We start from the raw sequence: 21,958 nt of genomic DNA on the forward strand, positions 1-21,958 counted from the left end.
GTAATCCATTGCAGTGGCAGCTGACCTGCCTCCAAGTAAGCCTTGTGAATCAATAGTTTCAACCAAGAAGCAAAAGCAGAAATTTTCTGTCCATTCTTGAACCATAAAAGTGAATGAAGTTTGTCTAAAAGTCTTAGTATCATCAATCTATTACTTCAATGCCCTAACAACATCAAAATTATGCATAGATCTCTCTTAAGCATTCTTAGAATTAGGACACAAAGAAGGAACAACAATATATTCACTAATATTGTCTGAATAAACAACCTTAGGCAAAATATCAAAAGTAGTCTGTAAAACTGCCGTATCCTGATAAAAAAAATATAATTTTGGTTTACCTGATAAATTATTTTCTTTTTTGGCAGTGAGAGTCAATGAATTCCATTCATAACCTGTGGGAAATAATTCACCTGGCCACCAGGAGGAGGCAGACACCCCAAACAGAGCACTGAAATAGCGCTCCCACTTTGGCTACCTTCTCAGTAGTTCAAGCCAAGGATACGGAAAAGTAGAGAGATAAAAAGGAGTAAAGAGGTGCCATAAGACTGCCACCACTACACTAATCAGGGCAGGTTTGTGGATCACCAGAACATTGTTCTAAAAGGCTGGATAACAAGAAAGTTGAGGCAGCAGCCACATTTGCAAAAGACATGGCTGGCCTAAGTAAATAACCTGCTTGTAAAAAGGCCCTTCTATAGAAGGACTCTTAATTTCCTATCCAGTAGGTCTTTAAAATAAATACTGTCTTCCAAAGGAATAGTAGTACGCTTATCCAGAGTGGAAATGGCGCCATCAATCTAAAGAACAGTTTCCCATAACTCAATATTAGCAGCAAGTAAAGCATATAACTTTTTAAACCTTGCAGGAGGATTAAATTAAATTTCCTGGCTTAGGCCATTCCCTAGAAATCATGTCAGAGACTGCAAACCTAATGGTAGAAAGGTGATCAGCAGATTTAGGGACAGAATAAGATAGCTTCATTATAGCATGCAATAAAACACTTTAGCCCCTTAAAAAAAAGCTCTTGAGGAAAGGAAATAACTTACCCCCTCCAAAAAAGTGTAATAAATCTGCGCTAAGCCGAACTGCTCGAGACATTTACCTTTGAAAGTTGATTAACGCTCACCAGCAAGGAAAAAACATGTGGGGAAAAATACTATCAGCTATAAGGGATTTTGCACGCCAAAACTGGAGGGGCACATAACCAAAAGAGCATGTGCTAACCAGACAGGCGTAACCTGGCTAAAGCGTGAGAAACAACCATAAGAAACTAAAGCGGCATGCGCTAACCCTACGAACATTAACCCAACATGCGCAAACCCAAAAGCCAACGTGCAATATCAAAATTAACCGAAGTGCGCAAAGGGGGGGGGGGGGGGGATAATGTTAAGGATTCTGTACTAGGGTCTTATTTACAAGAAAAACAGAATTTATGCTTACCTGATAAATTACTTTCTCCAACGGTGTGTCCGGTCCACGGCGTCATCCTTACTTGTGGGATATTCTCTTCCCCAACAGGAAATGGCAAAGAGTCCCAGCAAAGCTGGTCACATGATCCCTCCTAGGCTCCGCCCACCCCAGTCATTCGACCGATGGACAGGAGGAAATATATATAGAAGAAACCATATGATACCGTGGTGACTGTAGTTAGAGAAAATAATTCATCAGACCTGATTAAAAAAACCAGGGCGGGCCGTGGACCGGACACACCGTTGGAGAAAGTAATTTATCAGGTAAGCATAAATTCTGTTTTCTCCAACATTGCTTTTAAGCCAAAAGGAAAGAGAGGTAGAAGTCGCTTTTTGACCTCTCCTTTTACCAGAATAAACAACAAACAAGGAAGATGTTTGTCTGAAATCTTTAGTAGCCTCTAAATAGAATTTTAGAGCACGGACTACGTCCAAATTGTGTAACAAACGTTCCTTCTTTGAAACTGGATTCGGACACAAAGAAGGTACAACTATCTCCTGGTTAATATTTTTGTTGGAAACAACTTTCGGAAGAAAACCAGGCTTAGTACGCAAAACCACCTTATCTGCATGGAACACCAGATAGGGCGGAGAACACTGCAGAGCAGATAACTCTGAAACTCTTCTAGCAGAAGAAATTGCAACCAAAAACAAAACTTTCCAAGATAGTAACTTAATATCTACGGAATGTAAGGGTTCAAACGGAACCCCTTGAAGAACTGAAAGAACTAGATTTAGACTCCAGGGAGGAGTCAAAGGTCTGTAAACAGGCTTGATCCTAACCAGAGCCTGAACAAATGCTTGAACATCTGGCACGGCTGCCAGTCTTTTGTGAAGTAAAACAGATAAAGCAGAGATCTGTCCCTTTAGAGAACTTGCAGATAATCCTTTCTCCAAACCTTCTTGTAGAAAGGATAGAATCTTAGGAATTCTTATCTTGTTCCATGGGAATCCTTTAGATTCACACCAACAGATATATTTTTTCCATATTTTATGGTAAATTTTTCTAGTTACAGGCTTTCTAGCCTGAATCAGAGTATCTATTACAGAATCTGAAAACCCATGCTTTGATAAAATCAAGCGTTCAATCTCCAAGCCGTCAGTTGGAGGGAAACCAGATTCGGATGTTCGAATGGACCCTGAACAAGAAGGTCCTGTCTCAAAAGTAGCTTCCATGGTGGAGCCGATGACATATTCACCAGGTCTGCATACCAAGTCCTGCGTGGCCACGCAGGAGCTATCAAGATCACCGAGGCCCTCTCCTGATTGATCCTGGCTACCAGCCTGGGGATGAGAGGAAACGGTGGGAATACATAAGCTAGGTTGAAGGTCCAAGGTGCTACTAGTGCATCTACTAGAGTCGCCTTGGGATCCCTGGATCTGGACCCGTAGCAAGGAACCTTGAAGTTCTGACGAGACGCCATCAGATCCATGTCTGGAATGCCCCATAATTGAGTTATTTGGGCAAAGATTTCCGGATGGAGTTCCCACTCCCCCGGATGGAATGTCTGACGACTCAGAAAATCCACTTCCCAATTTTCCACTCCTGGGATGTGGATCGCAGACAAGTGGCAGGAGTGATCCTCCGCCCATTGAATTATCTTGGTCACTTCTTTCATCGCCAGGGAACTCCTTGTTCCCCCCTGATGATTGATATATGCAACGGTCGTCATGTTGTCTGACTGAAACCTTATGAATTTGGCCTTTGCTAGTTGAGGCCAAGCTCTGAGAGCATTGAATATCGCTCTCAGTTCCAGAATGTTTATCGGGAGAAGAGACTCTTCCCGAGACCATAGACCCTGAGCTTTCAGGGATTCCCAGACCGCGCCCCAGCCCACTAGGCTGGCGTCGGTCGTGACAATGACCCACTCTGGTCTGCGGAAGCTCATTCCCTGTGACAGATTGTCCAGGATCAGCCACCAACGGAGTGAATCTCTGGTCTTTTGATCTACTTGAATCGTCGGAGACAAGTCTGTATAATCCCCATTCCACTGTCTGAGCATGCACAGTTGTAATGGTCTTAGATGAATTCGTGCAAAAGGAACTATGTCCATTGTTGCAACCATCAATCCTATTACTTCCATGCACTGCGCTATGGAAGGACGAGGAACAGAATGAAGTACTTGACAAGAGCTTAGAAGTTTTGATTTTCTGACCTCTGTCAGAAAAATCCTCATTTCTAAGGAATCTATTATTGTTCCCAAGAAGGGAACTCTTGTTGACGGGGACAGAGAACTTTTTTCTTTGTTCACCTTCCATCCGTGAGATCTGAGAAAGGCTAGGACGATGTCCGTATGAGCCTTTGCTTTTGACAGGGACGACGCTTGAATCAGGATGTCGTCCAAGTAAGGTACTACTGCAATGCCCCTTGGTCTTAGAACCGCTAGAAGGGACCCTAGTACCTTTGTGAAAATCCTTGGAGCAGTGGCTAATCCGAATGGAAGTGCCACAAACTGGTAATGCTTGTCCAGAAAAGCGAACCTTAGGAACTGATGATGTTCCTTGTGGATAGGAATATGTAGGTACGCATCCTTTAAATCCACGGTAGTCATAAATTGATTTTCCTGGATAGTAGGTAGGATCGTTCGAATAGTTTCCATTTTGAACGATGGTACCCTGAGAAATTTGTTTAGGATCTTTAGATCCAAAATTGGTCTGAATGTTCCCTCTTTTTTGGGAACTATGAACAGATTGGAATAAAATCCCATTCCTTGTTCTCTTATTGGAACTGGATGTATCACTCCCATCTTTAACAGGTCTTCTACACAATGTAAGAATGCCTGTCTCTTTATTTGGTTTGAAGATAATTGAGACCTGTGGAACCTTCCCCTTGGGGGTAGTTCCTTGAATTCCAGGAGATAACCTTGAGAAACTATTTCTAGCGCCCAAGGATCCTGAACATCTCTTGCCCAAGCCTGAGCAAAGAGAGAAAGTCTGCCCCCGACTAGATCCGGTCCCGGATCGGGGGCTATCCCTTCATGCTGTTTTGGTAGCAGTGGTAGGCTTCTAGTGACAGGAACAATGCATGAAATTGGTTGTACAAGGTAACCTTGCTGTACAAAAATCTTTTTAAGCAAACCCTCTAATTTCTTATCCATAGGATCTTTGAAAGCACAACTATCTTCGATAGGAATAGTAGTGCGTTTGTTTAGAGTAGAAACCGCCCCCTCGACCTTGGGGACTGTCTGCCATAAGTCCTTTCTGGGGTCGACTATAGGAAATAATTTCTTAAATATAGGGGGGGGGGGGGAACAAAAGGTATGCCGGGCCTTTCCCACTCTTTATTTACTATGTCCGCCACCCGCTTGGGTATAGGAAAAGCGTCGGGGGGCACCGGAACCTCTAGGAACTTGTCCATCTTACATAATTTCTCTGGAATGACCAAATTGTCACAATCATCCAGAGTAGATAACACCTCCTTAAGCAGTGCGCGGAGATGTTCTAATTTAAATTTAAATGTCACAACATCAGGTTCAGCTTGATGAGAAATTTTTCCTGAATCTGAGATTTCTCCATCAGACAAAACCTCCCTCGTGGCCCCTTGAGATTGGTGTGAGGGTATGTCAGAACAGTTATCATCAGCGTCCTCTTGCTCTTCAGTGTTTAAAACAGAGCAATTGCGCTTTCTCTGATAAGTAGGCATTTTGGATAAAAGATTTGCTATGGAGTTATCCATTACAGCCGTTAATTGTTGCATGGTAATAAGTATTGGCGCACTAGATGTACTAGGGGCCTCCTGTGTGGGCATAACTGGTGTAGACACAGTAGGGGATGATGTAGTATCATGTTTACTCCCCTCATTTGAGGAATCATCTTGGGCAATATCATTATCTGTTGCAATACTGTCCTTACTTTGTTTGGACACTATGGCACAATTATCACATAAATTTAAATGGGGAGACACATTGGCTTTCATACATATAGAACATAGCTTATCTGATGGTACAGACATGTTAAACAGGCTTAAACTTGTCAACAAAGCACAAAAAACGTTTTAAAATAAAACCGTTACTGTCACTTTAAATTTCAAACTGAAAACACTTTATTACTGAATATGTGAAAAAGTATGAAGGAATTGTTCAAAATTCACCAAAATTTCACCACAGTGTCTTAAAGCATTAAAAGTATTGCACACCAAAACCCTTAAATTAACGGAACCGGAGCCGTTTTCAAATTTAACCCCTATACAGTCCCAGCTATATGCTTTGCTGAGACCCAACCAAGCCCAGAGGGGAATACGATACCAAATGACGCCTTCTAGAAGCTTTTTTAGTGATTCTTAGATCCTCACACATGCATCTGCATGCCTTGCTCTCCAAAAACAACTGCGCAGTAATGGCGCGAAAATGAGGCTGAGTCTATAACTAGAAAGGCCCCCAGACTAAAAAAGGTGTCCAACACAGTGCCTGCCGTTTTTTAAACGTTCCCCAAGATTATAATACCAATTATTAGCTAGAATCTGCATAATATGCCCCAATAAAGCAATCGTTTTAGCCCATAAAAATGTCTACCAGTTTTTAAGCCCTTTTTTAAGCCCTTTATTCTTTTATATTTAACTAAGAAAATGGCTTACCGGTCCCCATGAGGGGAAATGACAGCCTTCCAGCATTACATGGTCTTGTTAGAAATATGGCTAGTCATACCTTAAGCAGAAAGGTCTGCTAACTGTTTCCCCCAACTGAAGTTACTTCATCTCAACAGTCCTGTGTGGAAACAGCAATCGATTTTAGTTACTGTCTGCTAAAATCATCTTCCTCTTACAAACAGAAATCTTCATCCTTTTCTGTTTCAGAGTAAATAGTACATACCAGCACTATTTTAAAATAACACTTGATAGAAGAATAAAAACTACATTTAAACACCAAAAAACTCTTAACCATCTCCGTGGAGATGTTGCCTGTGCAACGGCAAAGAGAATGACTGGGGTGGGCGGAGCCTAGGAGGGATCATGTGACCAGCTTTGCTGGGACTCTCTGCCATTTCCTGTTGGGGAAGAGAATATCCCACAAGTAAGGATGACGCCGTAGACCGGACACACCAATGTTGGAGAAATATCTATATAAACAAACAGTGCACATAACATAACTTAAAAACATAAAAATAAATTATACTTGCCAATAGACACTTGTCCATTAGCAAAGCAACAGACAGTCAAACCAGTACTGAAACATATCAACAGAGATTATGGAATAGGAGTATACCCCACATACATTCCTCTGATAAACACTATACTCTGAGGGGAAATTGGGCCTCGACATACACTGAAGAACCCTCTCTCAGAAGAATCAAATGCACATCTTCATTCTTTAAACACCTCCAACAGAAGCAAAGTAAAGACATGAGATATGTGTGAGGGGTTATATAGGGATCTCTTGGGGTTTGGGAATCTTTGCCTCCTCCTTATGGTAGAGAAGAGTAAATACCAGGAGTAATGGATCGAGGACTTTCACCACCTGTATGAAAGAAATTTTCTTTTAGTTCCAAGTGAGCATGAGGCAGTATATCCCTATTGATATCAGATTCTTACATGAGAGAGCATGAAGAAAGTTTCACTGGGACACCCCAACCAACTTTGTTCCTGCCTCCAAAGGAGCAGTGCCCCCTTTTTGTCCATTTAAGTCACATAAATGAGGGATGCCAATGACAGCACAGCCACAGTTTAAAGGTCACATGGGAATAAACAAAGGAACATACTGGTGTGACTAACAACTTGAATATCAGGGGCCTTGAAGGCTCCTGAAAAATGTCAGAGAGTGACTACACCCTTGAAGAATCATGAGACTGTACAAATAAAGGACACTATTTTCCTTCTTTACAAAACAACAAATATATACAAGGACACACTACAATACCCTAAAAGACAGACAAAGAGCTAAAGCTATAAGGGAAGGGAGGATAAATATACAGGAAATTGAGGTGACACAATTACTATTTTGAGATTTATATCTACTTCAGCTGTGGCATAAAGCTGTAAAAACACCAATGATGATTCACAAAACAAAATAATTATTATAATTAAATAAATCCACCTCGCCAATTATGTCTGATGACTTGGTTCTCACTAAAAAGTGCAAACATATCTTGGGTTATCTAGCAGAAGGATCGATAAAGAAACCAAACCAAGAACCTAGCCTTGTGAGTATTTAGAAGGTATGTAGAGCAGATGAAAGTGGAACTACCAGATGGAAGTACAACTTCTACTTCTTAAGCATATTTCATGATTTGCAATTTCTCTGTTTCTTGGATGTTTAGAAAAAAAGTCAGTGGCATTATGTCATGACAGACAAATATCTTTAGGATATTTATGTATGTTAATAGATAAACTACAGTAAGGAAAGCAAAAAGGGCTTCAATTAGCACATTTTTGAGTTTAAGAAAAGTGTTTATTCTTCCAAATCAACTTCAGACTCTACTACTTTCTGTAGAGTAAATTTTACAATTCCAAGTCCATTCATGAACGCCTCAAGGAAATTGCACCATTAACAGATACTGAGCTTAAAGCAAAGCCCCAAACAAATAAATATCAAAGCATAGGAAGCCGTGCAACTAATACTACATACACAGTACATGCCAGAGGTAATTGACTAAGATAAGTATAAACTTTCATTTTAGAATTTTTATTCTTCAGCTACTAGGAGTCAGGGGCATGCTCTATTTTCTGTCTATGGCATACATGACATACCTTGTGATTGGCTATGCCATATGACACATCAATTTAAAAAAAACTATGGACCTATGGGTGGTAAATAGGGTATACACATATGATGGTATGTATATGTATAAAGACTATCCACTTGGGTCTAAAATATTGTAAATAATTATCTGAAGAGCTCAAATAGATTATGCAGTGCTATAAACAAAGGTGCAGTATAAATTAGTAACATTTAAAAAAAGGCAATAATAGACCAGATGTACGGGTAGAGGGCATTGCCTGTGAGTTGCCAAACTTGTATGTCGCCTTGCATGAAGGTGATTTACAGGACATCTGGGCTTGTGAGTTTAGAGACATATCTATCTAGGCCTTTGTTTTGAGTCTAACATTTATATACACTACTCAGCACATTGATACCTATGCTTTGGTTATTTAAGTTAGTGTCTCTTCAATGCCAACACAAAATAGGTTAACAACAAAATATCAAATGACCTTACCTGTCAACTGCAACAACTACACTTTGAGAGCTGGTTTCTCCAACAGATTCCTGAAGACTGGCAATTTGCTTCTTATCAACTCCCACTCCAACTAAAGTGCCTAGGAAAGAGCATTTACTAATTAAATCTGTCTCTGTATATTTAGAAACATCATTTTTACTACAGTCCAGTTAAGCAGATTTTTATATAAAATTCTAATTATTGAGGATAATTGTGATTTTTAAAAAAAATAACATTAAAACAAAATGTATGCTTACCCGATTCATTCATTTATTTCATGCTGGTAAGAGACCACGAGCCACTACCCCTGGGATTCAACTGCAGACCACTAGGAGGTTGCAAATATTCCCAAAGCTCTAAGAGCACTTAATCCCTACCACCAGCCTGGTATTCTACTCTGACGTATAGCCAAAAAAGGAGAAGTAAAAAAGGTAGGAAAGAACAAAGTAGGGTAAATGAGGTGCAACCTATAACTGTTGTCAGAGAAAAATAAAATGGATGGGTTTCATGAGCTCTCACCATCATGGAAGAAATTAATTTATCAGGGAAGCTTAAATTTTGTTTTTTTTTCATAAATTGGTCCACAAGACATTACTCCTGGGTACCAATACCCAAGCTATGGAGTACAGAACAAAAACTTTTTTTTTTTTTTTGTTGAATTTTTTTTATTGAGGTTATGTGGGATATTACAAGACATATTCATCCAGTGACAATGAAAATATAACATTGTGACATAACTTATTTACCCAAGAGCATAAACATAATGACTCTGGGCATGGGATCTGTGTGTCCCTGGAAGAACATCAATAACAATTATGCGATACAGAGCGGAGTCTGGTATTTTTGTTACAAACATTGTAGATAAAGAGATTTACAACAATAATGAGAGAAGTATTGTAAAACATGCGTAACCAGCATAACAAAAAGGATAGTGAAACCTCGTTTATATATAATAGAAATAATGTGTATGGTCTCCACATTGTCATTCATGAAATTATTTATTCTAAAAAGAAAGAAGATTTGGGACCAGTGCGGATTATTTATTATTTGGTTGCTTTTGGACCAAGTTAGCAGGAAGGGGGAGAGGAAGTTCAGCGGGCAAGAGCCGCTCTAAGAGGAGTGGGGGAAGGGGATGGGGAGTGGAGCCTTATAAGATACAGTAATATTAAGGTGAAAGGAGTGCGTAAAGGTCAAGTTATATAATCACAGGATTGGGTTTCAAAATAAAAACCTGTTGTTTATTTAATTAATACGGAGGGACATGGCTAGCTTAGGAAAGAATAATTGACAAAATGAGGTGTAACTATTACATATCTCTAGAGAGCTTTGAATATAGAAGTGTTTTAGGGTCTATTTCTATATTGTGCGTAATGCTCCATATGTCTTGCAGCGCTTTAATTAATTTGCTGTTAAGTCTATCTAGTATTGTGCTACATGGGTTAGATGGTAATACTCTGAGGTCCCAGCCGCTGACCCAGAAGTATATCACTAAAGATGTTAGGCATATGCATTATAACAGAATTAGCTGCCTCCCTCAAAAGAATCTTGGGTGGATATATATGCACATGAAGTCACAAGACTCCCTTATTAAACACATTCATCTGTAATAGGCATTGTGCAAAACCCAAAAGCTGGGACTAGAACATATCTCACATGGGTAAACCACTGGATCAAAATATAGTCAATACACATTGCTACCTCTCTAAATAATAAATGTAACCTGCATCAATAGGACCAAGTTATACAAATTGTTAAACCTAAAACAGTATAACTATAAACTGGTTAATATAAAACATAAAAAAAGCAACATTAAGACTTGCGATGATAAACTATCTATGCTGTACATTAATAGCAAAATGATATGTAGAGTTCACACAGTCTTCCAAAACCTCACCCATCCCCCCCCCACATTGGAACAGTGCAAACAATGAGATTCTCATGGGGGAACCTTTTAAATGAATTAGCCCTTCCTTCAACTCTAATGCAAATATTAACAACATCATGTATGGACATTAATGCCGAAAGTAGTATAGAGCAAAATCTTATATCCCAAATGTGATCTGTGTCTTGAAATGTTTCTCCTGCTTACCCTTTGGGAAGAGATAGGAGTTAAGGAGATGTGGGCTCCTGAAATTGCTCAACGCTAATGTTAATATAGAGTAGCCCATTAAAAAGCATGCAGTGCGGATCTATATGTAATTAGCAAAACAAAGATTTATTAGGATCTGGTCTGAGTGCTATAAATCTGTACTCGAACAGGGAAATTAAGGTCCAGACTAATCTTAAATATATAATTGACTGTACCCCCCATAAGACCATATACAGCACACCATAAGAACATGCCCATCATATTAGCACTCTAAAATGATAGCAATCAAGGGTAAAATATATCAACTAGGCAGTGCCCCCATTTAGGTGCAAAAAGCAGTGATATCCTATTTGTACACAAGTGTGTCAAATGAAAGAGCATAGATTAGCATTAATCAGTTAATGTATTATTAAGAGTTTACATTGCAGACAGCCAGACCGCTGCAGGTCCATTAGGACTAGCGCTAGTGGGGAGAGAAAATATAGAAATTTAAAATGCCAGATCAGGAAACGATATAACTACAGAACATAGCTGCTGTGCGCTAGCCAAACAGTGATAAGAGACTCAGTCCTACCGAGATGTAACTCACTCAAGGTATAACTAATAATGCAGGGGGCTATAGGGAGTTGTAGTCGCATAGCTGGAACCATGAAAAGAAAAAAACAAAAAAACAACAAAGAGTAACACAAGCAGTAACTAGAGTTAATTATACCGCAGCTCCATTAATGCACTGTGCGCTATCTCAAACATTTGAGCAGAGCCTGAGGGCAAAATATATTTATCCTATTCCGGATGCCACAAGTTCAGTCCCAGGACATAAATAGGGACAAAAAACATAATTTATGCTTACCTGATAAATTCCTTTCTTCTGTAGTGTGATCAGTCCACGGGTCATCATTACTTCTGGGATATTAACTGCTCCCCTACAGGAAGTGCAAGAGGATTCACCCAGCAGAGCCGCATATAGCTCCTCCCCTCTACGTCACTCCCAGTCATTCGACCAAGGACCAACGAGAAAGGAAAAGCCAAGGGTGAAGTGGTGACTGGAGTATAAATTAAAAAATATTTACCTGCCTTAAAAACAGGGCGGGCCGTGGACTGATCACACTACAGAAGAAAGGAATTTATCAGGTAAGCATAAATTATGTTTTCTTCTGTTAAGTGTGATCAGTCCACGGGTCATCATTACTTCTGGGATACCAATACCAAAGCAAAAGTACACGGATGACGGGAGGGATAGGCAGACTCTTTATACAGAAGGAACCACTGCCTGAAGAACCTTTCTCCCAAAAATAGCCTCCGATGAAGCAAAGGTGTCAAATTTGTAAAATTTGGAAAAAGTATGAAGCGAAGACCAAGTTGCAGCCTTGCAAATCTGTTCAACAGAGGCCTCATTCTTGAAGGCCCAAGTGGAAGCCACAGCTCTAGTAGAATGAGCTGTAATTCTTTCAGGGGGCTGCTGTCCAGCAGTCTCATAAGCTAAACGAATTATGCTACGAAGCCAAAAGAAAGAGAGGTAGCGGAAGCTTTTTGACCTCTCCTCTGCCCAGAGTAAATGACAAACAGAGAAGACGTTTGTCGGAATTCCTTAGTTGCCTGCAAGTAAAATTTTAGAGCCCGGACTACATCCAGGTTGTGCAGTAGACGTTCCTTCTTTGAAGAAGGATTTGGGCATAAAGAAGGAACAACAATCTCTTGATTGATATTCCTGTTAGTAACTACCTTAGGTAAGAACCCAGGTTTAGTACGCAGGACTACCTTATCCGAATGAAAAATCAAATAAGGAGAATCACAATGTAAGGCTGATAATTCAGAGACTCTTCGAGCCGAGGAAATAGCCATTAAAAATAGAACTTTCCAAGATAACAACTTTATATCAATGGAATGAAGGGGTTCAAACGGAACGCCCTGTAAAACATTAAGAACAAGGTTTAAACTCCATGGTGGAGCAACAGTTTTAAACACAGGCTTAATCCTGGCCAAAGCCTGACAAAAAGCCTGGACGTCAGGAACTTCTGACAGACGTTTGTGTAACAGAATGGACAGAGCTGAGATCTGTCCCTTTAATGAACTAGCAGATAAACCCTTTTCTAAACCTTCTTGTAGAAAAGACAATATCCTAGGAATCCTAACCTTACTCCAAGAGTAACCTTTGGATTCACACCAATGTAGGTATTTACGCCATATCTTATGGTAAATCTTTCTGGTAACAGGTTTCCTAGTCTGTATTAAGGTACTAATAACTGACTCAGAAAACCCACGTCTTGATAAAATTAAGCGTTCAATTTCCAAGCAGTCAGCTTCAGAGAAGTTAGATTTTGATGTTTGAAGGGACCCTGTATCAGAAGGTCCTGTTTCAGAGGTAGAGACCAAGGCGGACAGGATGACATGTCCACCAGGTCTGCATACCAAGTCCTGCGTGGCCACGCAGGTGCTATTAGAATCACTGATGCTCTCTCTTGTTTGATTCTGGCTATCAATCGAGGAAGCAACGGGAAGGGTGGAAACACGTAAGCCATCCTGAAGTCCCAAGGTGCTGTCAGAGCATCTATCAGGACTGCTCCTGGATCCCTGGATCTGGACCCGTAACGAGGAAGCTTGGCGTTCTGTCGAGACGCCATGAGATCTATCTCTGGTTTGCCCCAACGTCGAAGTATTTGGGCAAAGACCTCCGGATGAAGTTCCCACTCCCCCGGATGAAAAGTCTGACGACTTAAGAAATCCGCCTCCCAGTTCTCCACTCCCGGGATGTGGATTGCTGACAGGTGGCAAGAGTGAGACTCTGCCCAGCGAATTATCTTTGATACTTCCATCATAGCTAGGGAGCTTCTTGTCCCTCCCTGATGGTTGATGTAAGCTACAGTCGTGATGTTGTCCGACTGAAACCTGATGAACCCCCGAGTTGTCAACTGGGGCCAAGCCAGGAGGGCATTGAGAACTGCTCTCAATTCCAGAATGTTTATTGGCAGGAGACTCTCCTCCTGACTCCATAGTCCCTGAGCCTTCAGGGAATTCCAGACGGCACCCCAACCTAGAAGGCTGGCGTCTGTTGTTACAATTGTCCAGTCTGGTCTGCTGAATGGCATCCCCCTGGACAGGTGTGGCCGAGAAAGCCACCATAGAAGAGAATTTCTGGTCTCTTGATCCAGATTCAGAGAAGGGGATAAGTCTGAGTAATCCCCATTCCACTGACCTAGCATGCACAGTTGCAGTGGTCTGAGGTGTAAGCGTGCAAAGGGTACTATGTCCATTGCCGCTACCATTAAGCCGATTACCTCCATACATTGAGCCACTGACGGGTGTTGAATGGAATGAAGAGTGCGGCAAGCACTTTGAAGTCTTGATAGCCTGTCCTCTGTCAGGTAAATCTTCATTTCTACAGAATCTATAAGAGTCCCCAGGAAGGGAACTCTTGTGAGTGGAACGAGTGAACTTTTCCTTTTCGTTCACCTTCCATCCATGTGACCTTAGAAATGCCAGCACTAACTCTGTATGAGATTTGGCAGTTTGAAAGCTTGAAGCTTGTATCAGAATGTCGTCTAGGTATGGAGCTACCGAGATTCCCCGCGGTCTTAGTACCGCCAGAAGAGCACCCAGAACCTTTGTGAAGATTCTTGGCGCTGTAGCCAATCCGAATGGAAGAGCCACAAACTGGTAATGCCTGTCTAGGAAGGCAAACCTTAGGTACCGGTAATGATCTTTGTGAATCGGTATGTGCAGGTAAGCATCTTTTAAATCTACAGTGGTCATGTACTGACCCTCTTGGATCATAGGTAAAATTGTCCGAATAGTCTCCATCTTGAACGATGGAACTCTTAGGAATTTGTTTAGGATCTTTAAGTCCAGGATTGGTCTGAAAGTTCCCTCTTTTTTGGGAACCACAAACAGATTTGAGTAAAACCCCTGTCCCTGTTCCGATCGTGGAACTGGATGGATTACTCCCATTAACAAGAGTTCTTGTACGCAGCGTAGAAAAGCCTCTTTCTTTGTCTGGATTGTTGACAATCTTGACAGATGAAATCTCTCTCTTGGAGGAGAGTATTTGAAGTCCAGAAGGTATCCCTGAGATATTATCTCTAGCGCCCAGGGATCCTGAACATCTCTTGCCCAAGCCTGGGCGAAGAGAGAAAGTCTGCCCCCCACTAGATCCGATCCCGGATCGGGGGCCCTCAATTCATGCTGTTTTGGGGGCAGCAGCAGGTTTCCTAGTCTGCTTGCCCTTGTTCCAGGACTGGTTAGGTTTCCAGCCTTGTCTGTAGCGAGCAACAGCTCCTTCCTGTTTTGGTGCAGAGGAAGTTGATGCTGCTCCTGCTTTGAAATTACGAAAGGAACGAAAACTAGACTGTCTAGTCTTGGCTTTGGCTTTGTCCTGAGGCAGGGCATGGCCTTTACCTCCTGTAATGTCAGCGATAATCTCTTTCAACCCGGGCCCGAATAAGGTCTGCCCTTTGAAAGGTATATTAAGCAATTTAGACTTAGAAGTAACATCAGCTGACCAGGATTTTAGCCACAGCGCCCTGCGTGCCTGAATGGCGAATCCTGAATTCTTCGCCGTAAGTTTAGTAAGATGTACTACGGCCTCCGAAATGAATGAATTAGCTAGTTTAAGGACTCTAAGCCTGTCCGTAATGTCGTCCAGAGTAGCTGAACCAATGTTCTCTTCCAGAGACTCAATCCAGAATGCCGCTGCAGCCGTGATCGGCGCAATGCATGCAAGGGGTTGCAATATAAAACCTTGTTGAACAAACATTTTCTTAAGGTAACCCTCTAACTTTTTATCCATTGGATCTGAAAAAGCACAGCTATCCTCCACCGGGATAGTGGTACGCTTAGCTAAAGTAGAAACTGCTCCCTCCACCTTAGGGACCGTTTGCCATAAGTCCCTTGTGGTGGCGTCTATTGGAAACATTTTTCTAAATATCGGAGGGGGTGAGAACGGCACACCGGGTCTATCCCACTCCTTAGTAACAATTTCAGTAAGTCTCTTAGGTATAGGAAAAACCTCAGTACTCGTCGGTACCGCAAAATATTTATCCAACCTACACATTTTCTCTGGTATTGCAACTGTGTTACAATCATTCAGAGCCGCTAACACCTCCCCTAGTAATACACGGAGGTTTTCCAGTTTAAATTTAAAATTTGAAATATCTGAATCCAGTCTGTTTGGATCAGAACCGTCACCCACAGAATGAAGTTCTCCGTCCTCATGTTCTGCCACCTGTGACGCAGTGTCTGACATGGCCCTAATATTATCAGCGCACTCTGTTCTCACCCCAGAGTGATCACGCTTACCTTTTAGTTCTGGTAATTTAGCCAAAACTTCAGTCATAACAGTAGCCATATCCTGTAATGTGATTTGTAATGGCCGCCCAGCTGTACTCGGCGCTACAATATCACGCACCTCCCTCTGAGCGGGAGATGTAGGTACTGACACGTGAGGCGAGTTAGTCGGCATAACTCTCCCCTCGTTGTTTGGTGAAATTTGTTCAATTTGTACAGATTGATTTTTATTTAAAGTAGCATCAATACAGTTAGTACATAAATTTCTATTGGGCTCCACTTTGGCATTGCAACAAATGACACAGGTATCATCTTCTGAATCAGACATGTTTAACACACTAGCAAATAAACTTGCAACTTGGAAATACAATTCAAATAGAATAATATTAAAACGTACTGTGCCTTTAAGAAGCACAGAAGATCTATGACAGTTAAAAATTAATAAATTGAAACAGTTATAGCCTCAATCCTTGTAAACAACACAACTTTAGCAAAGATAACAATTTCTGAAAGCAGGAAACAAATTACAGAATAAAAGTTTTTATTTCAGTCAAACTATAATTCTCACAGCTCTGCTGAGAGAAATTACCTCCCTCAAAATAAGTTTTGAAGACCCCTGAGCTCTGTAGAGATGAACCAGATCATGCAGGGAATACAATGAGTTGCTGACTGAAATATTTGATGCATAGTAAAAGCGCCCCTCCCCCACACACACAGCAGTGAGGGAGAACAGAAACTGACAGAAAAAACAGATTTAAGCAACTGCCAAGTGGAAAAATGGTGCCCAAACATTTATTCACTCAGTACCTCAGCAAATGAAAACGATTTTACATTCCAGCAAAAACGTTAAACATAATCTCTAGTTATTAAACAGCTTTATGTCTTTCTTACAGTGTAATTCTAGTGAAGTACCATTCTCCCAGAATACTGAAGTGTAAAGTATACATACATGACATTATATCGGTATGGCAGGATTTTCTCATCAATTCCATTGTCAGAAAATAAAAACTGCTACATACCTCTATGCAGATTCATCTGCCCGCTGTCCCCTGATCTGAAGTTTACCTCACTCCTCAGATGGCCGAGAACAGCAATATGATCTTAACTACTCCGGCTAAAATCATAGCAAAACTCTGGTAGATTCTTCCTCAAACTCTGCCAGAGAGGTAATAACACACTCCGGTGCTATTTTAAAATAACAAACTTTTGATTGAAGATATAAAACTAAGTATAATCACCATAGTCCTCTCACACGACCTATCTAGTTGCTGGGTGCAAGAGAATGACTGGGAGTGACGTAGAGGGGAGGAGCTATATGCGGCTCTGCTGGGTGAATCCTCTTGCACTTCCTGTAGGGGAGCAGTTAATATCCCAGAAGTAATGATGACCCGTGGACTGATCACACTTAACAGAAGAAATAGGGACAAAAATATAAAGCCTGGCTTGATCGCTGGTTGAACCATCGTCCGATACAACTGTCTTGTAGCAGGGTGTTCTGCATGCATAGCAGAGTGATGTCTGCATGGCTCCCTGCCATGTTCCTAGTAGATAGCTTAGGACTCCAGGGCTTTATGGTGCGACTGGTCTGTTGCGATTGTGCTGTGTGACAGGGCTCAAGTCCCATACCGGTCAGACTGAATGAGGCTGCTTCCCTTTGTGTACTGAAGCTTAGCGTGTCAGTCCGTGGGCTGTTGGGTGGGACCACCGGATCAGATCTAAAAGAGAGCCCAGCTGTGCGGTCTGATGAGTCCCCAGTGCTGCTTTGTAAAGAGGGGGTAGACTGTAGCCTCAAATGTCTCCCGAACTAGTGGCTGGTGAAATAACAGTGCTGCTAACTTGTCTCTGATAGCGGCCAGGTCCTGCTTCAGTTCACTATAATGCGTTTGAAGGGATTGTACTGTCTTAGCATCCCATCTATCCAGAGACTCCATTCCGATCCAAGATGGCGCTTCGCACCCTTAAAGTCAATCACTTAGTACCGGCTTTAGGGACCGTTCTGCTGTGAAATTCACATTTAACACACTCGGCACATAGAGGATAATGTAGGCTCAGTGAAAGCTTAGCATACTTTCTGAAAAGAGATCTCCCATATATACATAAAGTCACTGTGAAGAACTATAGATGAGGAGCTTCAGAGATGCACGACCGTTCACTTTGCTAGTTGGCTCCGCCCCCCGAACAAAAACTTTTTAAGGCAGGCACCTAATTACAGACACTGCTACCTGAAGGATTTTCCTACCACACACATCAAAGTGATTCAATTTAGAGAAGTATGTTGCTGTTGTGCAAATTAATTCAATATACTCCTCATTCTTGAAAATCTAAAAAGAAGAAACTGATCTAGAAAAAAAGGCAATAATGTTTTTGGAAAAGACTATCACACCTCCAAGTAAACCTTGGTAATCAGGAGATTTAGCCAAAAAGCTAAAGAAACTGATGTGGCCCTCTGACCTTTACGTGGACCAAAGGACAAATACATTAAAGGATTGTTTAAAAACCTTTGTATTTTGAAAGTAGAATTCTAAATTAAGTAAGACAATCAAATTAATTATTTGGATTAGGACAAGGAGATGGGTTTTAATCTCTTGATTGATGATATCTAAAAAAATACTTTTAGGTAGTAATAGCTCTCTGAGGGGAATATGGTCATCAAATGGGTCTGAGGACCCCTCTCAACGAAGAATCTGGAGCACCTCAATTCTTCACCTTTGGGAAACTTCTAGTGACCAGGAGTTGATCCCAGGAGTAATGTCTTGTGGGCGTTCAACCACCTTATGAAAGAAACAATATTTTTTAAATCCTAAATAATCAGGATTTGGTAGTGAGCCCTCAGATAGAAACAATCCATCAGGATCATACTAGTGTGACAGTCAAGCAATGGACAGCAGCATTTGCTATATAGGCATACTTAAAGTGACGGTCAATTTTGATGAATAAGTGCCTGGTTTTTAATAATCCTATTAAAAACAAGGACACTTTAATTAATCAAAATTGATATTTCACTCTTTTTATTCAAAAACTTACCTTTTTATTCTGGCAGCCGCTCCAGCGATTCCCACGGCCGTCGGAAGCCTCTGCAGATGTCTGAAATGACGAATCCGGCTTCCTCCAATCACGCTTCCCCAGCCGGATTTGTCATTTTGGACCCGCGAAGACGGCTTGCGAAGGGCGGAGGTAGTGCTGGAGCGGCTGCCAGAATGAAAAGGTAAGTTTTTGAAGAAAACTAGTGAAATGTCAATTTTGATGAATTAAAGTGCCCTTGTTTTTAATAGGATTATTAAAAACCGGGAACTAATTCATCAAAATTGACCTTCACTTTAACTCTCATGCAATGTAATATTACACAGATTAATTACTAGGCATGGCCATCATTTTTTATTTTGCATACAAAGAGAGAAGCGCTCTACCAGGAACGAACAACAGCTCAGTGGCTTGTTCTATGGCGATTTACCACCCGGAAGCAGCCTCTTTTAGACCAGTGTGCTTTTCACAGAAGAAAACTTTCCTGAAGTATATTAGTCTGATCCCGCCAAGTAAGGTCAGTCCAGCCCCGAAATACCAGGCAATTCTCCTCTGAACAAGGAACATGACAACCCCAGACGATCGTTTCGGCCTTCTATGGGCCTCGTCAGTGAGGTGCAGCCACATTCCTCTAAGCACACTGGGCAAGGAGTCCACGTCTGGTTTCCCCCATCACCCATAGGGAGACTTCCCCAGGGTCATAATAATTTGCATACAAAGAGAGAAGCGCTCTACCAGGAACGAACAACAGCTCAGTGGCTTGTTCTATGGCGATTTACCACCCGGAAGCAGCCTCTTTTAGACCAGTGTGCTTTTCACAGAAGAAAACTTTCCTGAAGTATATCAGTCTGATCCCGCCAAGTAAGGTCAGTCCAGCCCCGAAATACCAGGCAATTCTCCTCTGAACAAGGAACATGACAACCCCAGACGATCGTTTCGGCCTTCTATGGGCCTCGTCAGTGACGTGCAGCCACATTCCTCTAAGCACACTGGGCAAGGAGTCCACGTCTGGTTTCCCCCATCACCCATAGGGAGACTTCCCCAGGGTCATAATAATTTGCATACAAAGAGAGAAGCGCTCTACCAGGAACGAACAACAGCTCAGTGGCTTGTTCTATGGCGATTTACCACCCGGAAGCAGCCTCTTTTAGACCAGTGTGCTTTTCACAGAAGAAAACTTTCCTGAAGTATATCAGTCTGATCCCGCCAAGTAAGGTCAGTCCAGCCCCGAAATACCAGGCAATTCTCCTCTGAACAAGGAACATGACAACCCCAGACGATCGTTTCGGCCTTCTATGGGCCTCGTCAGTGAGGTGCAGCCACATTCCTCTAAGCACACTGGGCAAGGAGTCCACGTCTGGTTTCCCCCATCACCCATAGGGAGACTTCCCCAGGGTCATAATAATTTGCATACAAAGAGAGAAGCGCTCTACCAGGAACGAACAACAGCTCAGTGGCTTGTTCTATGGCAATTTACCACCCGGAAGCAGCCTCTTTTAGACCAGTGTGCTTTTCACAGAAGAAAACTTTCCTGAAGTATATCAGTCTGATCCCGCCAAGTAAGGTCAGTCCAGCCCCGAAATACCAGGCAATTCTCCTCTGAACAAGGAACATGACAACCCCAGACGATCGTTTCGGCCTTCTATGGGCCTCGTCAGTGAGGTGCAGCCACATTCCTCTAAGCACACTGGGCAAGGAGTCCACGTCTGGTTTCCCCCATCACCCATAGGGAGACTTCCCCAGGGTCATAATAATTTGCATACAAAGAGAGAAGCGCTCTACCAGGAACGAACAACAGCTCAGTGGCTTGTTCTATGGCGATTTACCACCCGGAAGCAGCCTCTTTTAGACCAGTGTGCTTTTCACAGAAGAAAACTTTCCTGAAGTATATCAGTCTGATCCCGCCAAGTAAGGTCAGTCCAGCCCCGAAATACCAGGCAATTCTCCTCTGAACAAGGAACATGACAACCCCAGACGATCGTTTCGGCCTTCTATGGGCCTCGTCAGTGAGGTGCAGCCACATTCCTCTAAGCACACTGGGCAAGGAGTCCACGTCTGGTTTCCCCCATCACCCATAGGGAGACTTCCCCAGGGTCATAATAATTTGCATACAAAGAGAGAAGCGCTCTACCAGGAACGAACAACAGCTCAGTGGCTTGTTCTATGGCGATTTACCACCCGGAAGCAGCCTCTTTTAGACCAGTGTGCTTTTCACAGAAGAAAACTTTCCTGAAGTATATCAGTCTGATCCCGCCAAGTAAGGTCAGTCCAGCCCCGAAATACCAGGCAATTCTCCTCTGAACAAGGAACATGACAACCCCAGACGATCGTTTCGGCCTTCTATGGGCCTCGTCAGTGAGGTGCAGCCACATTCCTCTAAGCACACTGGGCAAGGAGTCCACGTCTGGTTTCCCCCATCACCCATAGGGAGACTTCCCCAGGGTCATAATAATTTGCATACAAAGAGAGAAGCGCTCTACCAGGAACGAACAACAGCTCAGTGGCTTGTTCTATGGCGATTTACCACCCGGAAGCAGCCTCTTTTAGACCAGTGTGCTTTTCACAGAAGAAAACTTTCCTGAAGTATATCAGTCTGATCCCGCCAAGTAAGGTCAGTCCAGCCCCGAAATACCAGGCAATTCTCCTCTGAATTTTTTTATTGTCACATTTTTTATTGTCACAGCTATTTTTGACGCCAGATTTATTCATGTGAATGTGACCCACACAAAGATATGCGCAAGTCCAGATCTTTGAGTGTTGCACTTTCACATAAATAAATCTGGTGCCAAAAATAGCCTGTGGCCATATTAATAGTCTGTTTGTAAATCAAATATGGAATACAAACTTATGCCCATGTCTATTAGCCATGCCCAGAGAAGCAGGTTATGTAATCTAGCTGTATTATGGGTACAAAGCAAAATGAGAGGTTACAGATGGATCACTTTTTGGA

At 42.0% G+C, this 21,958-nt stretch overlaps 1 protein-coding gene across 1 annotated transcript in view; it reads right to left on the bottom strand.

The window, feature by feature from the left end:
• ARFGEF2 (ADP ribosylation factor guanine nucleotide exchange factor 2) overlaps positions 1-21,958 on the bottom strand; it is a 471,542-nt gene that overhangs the window by 97,320 nt on the left and 352,264 nt on the right. Inside the window, exon 22 of the mRNA XM_053716931.1 lies at positions 8,619-8,718. Within this exon, the coding sequence (XP_053572906.1) occupies positions 8,619-8,718 (100 nt within the window). The remainder of the gene's footprint in view (positions 1-8,618; positions 8,719-21,958) is intronic.

The sequence above is a fragment of the Bombina bombina genome, chromosome 1 (genome assembly GCF_027579735.1).
Source record: "Bombina bombina isolate aBomBom1 chromosome 1, aBomBom1.pri, whole genome shotgun sequence".
Classification (NCBI taxonomy): Eukaryota; Metazoa; Chordata; class Amphibia; order Anura; family Bombinatoridae; genus Bombina; species Bombina bombina.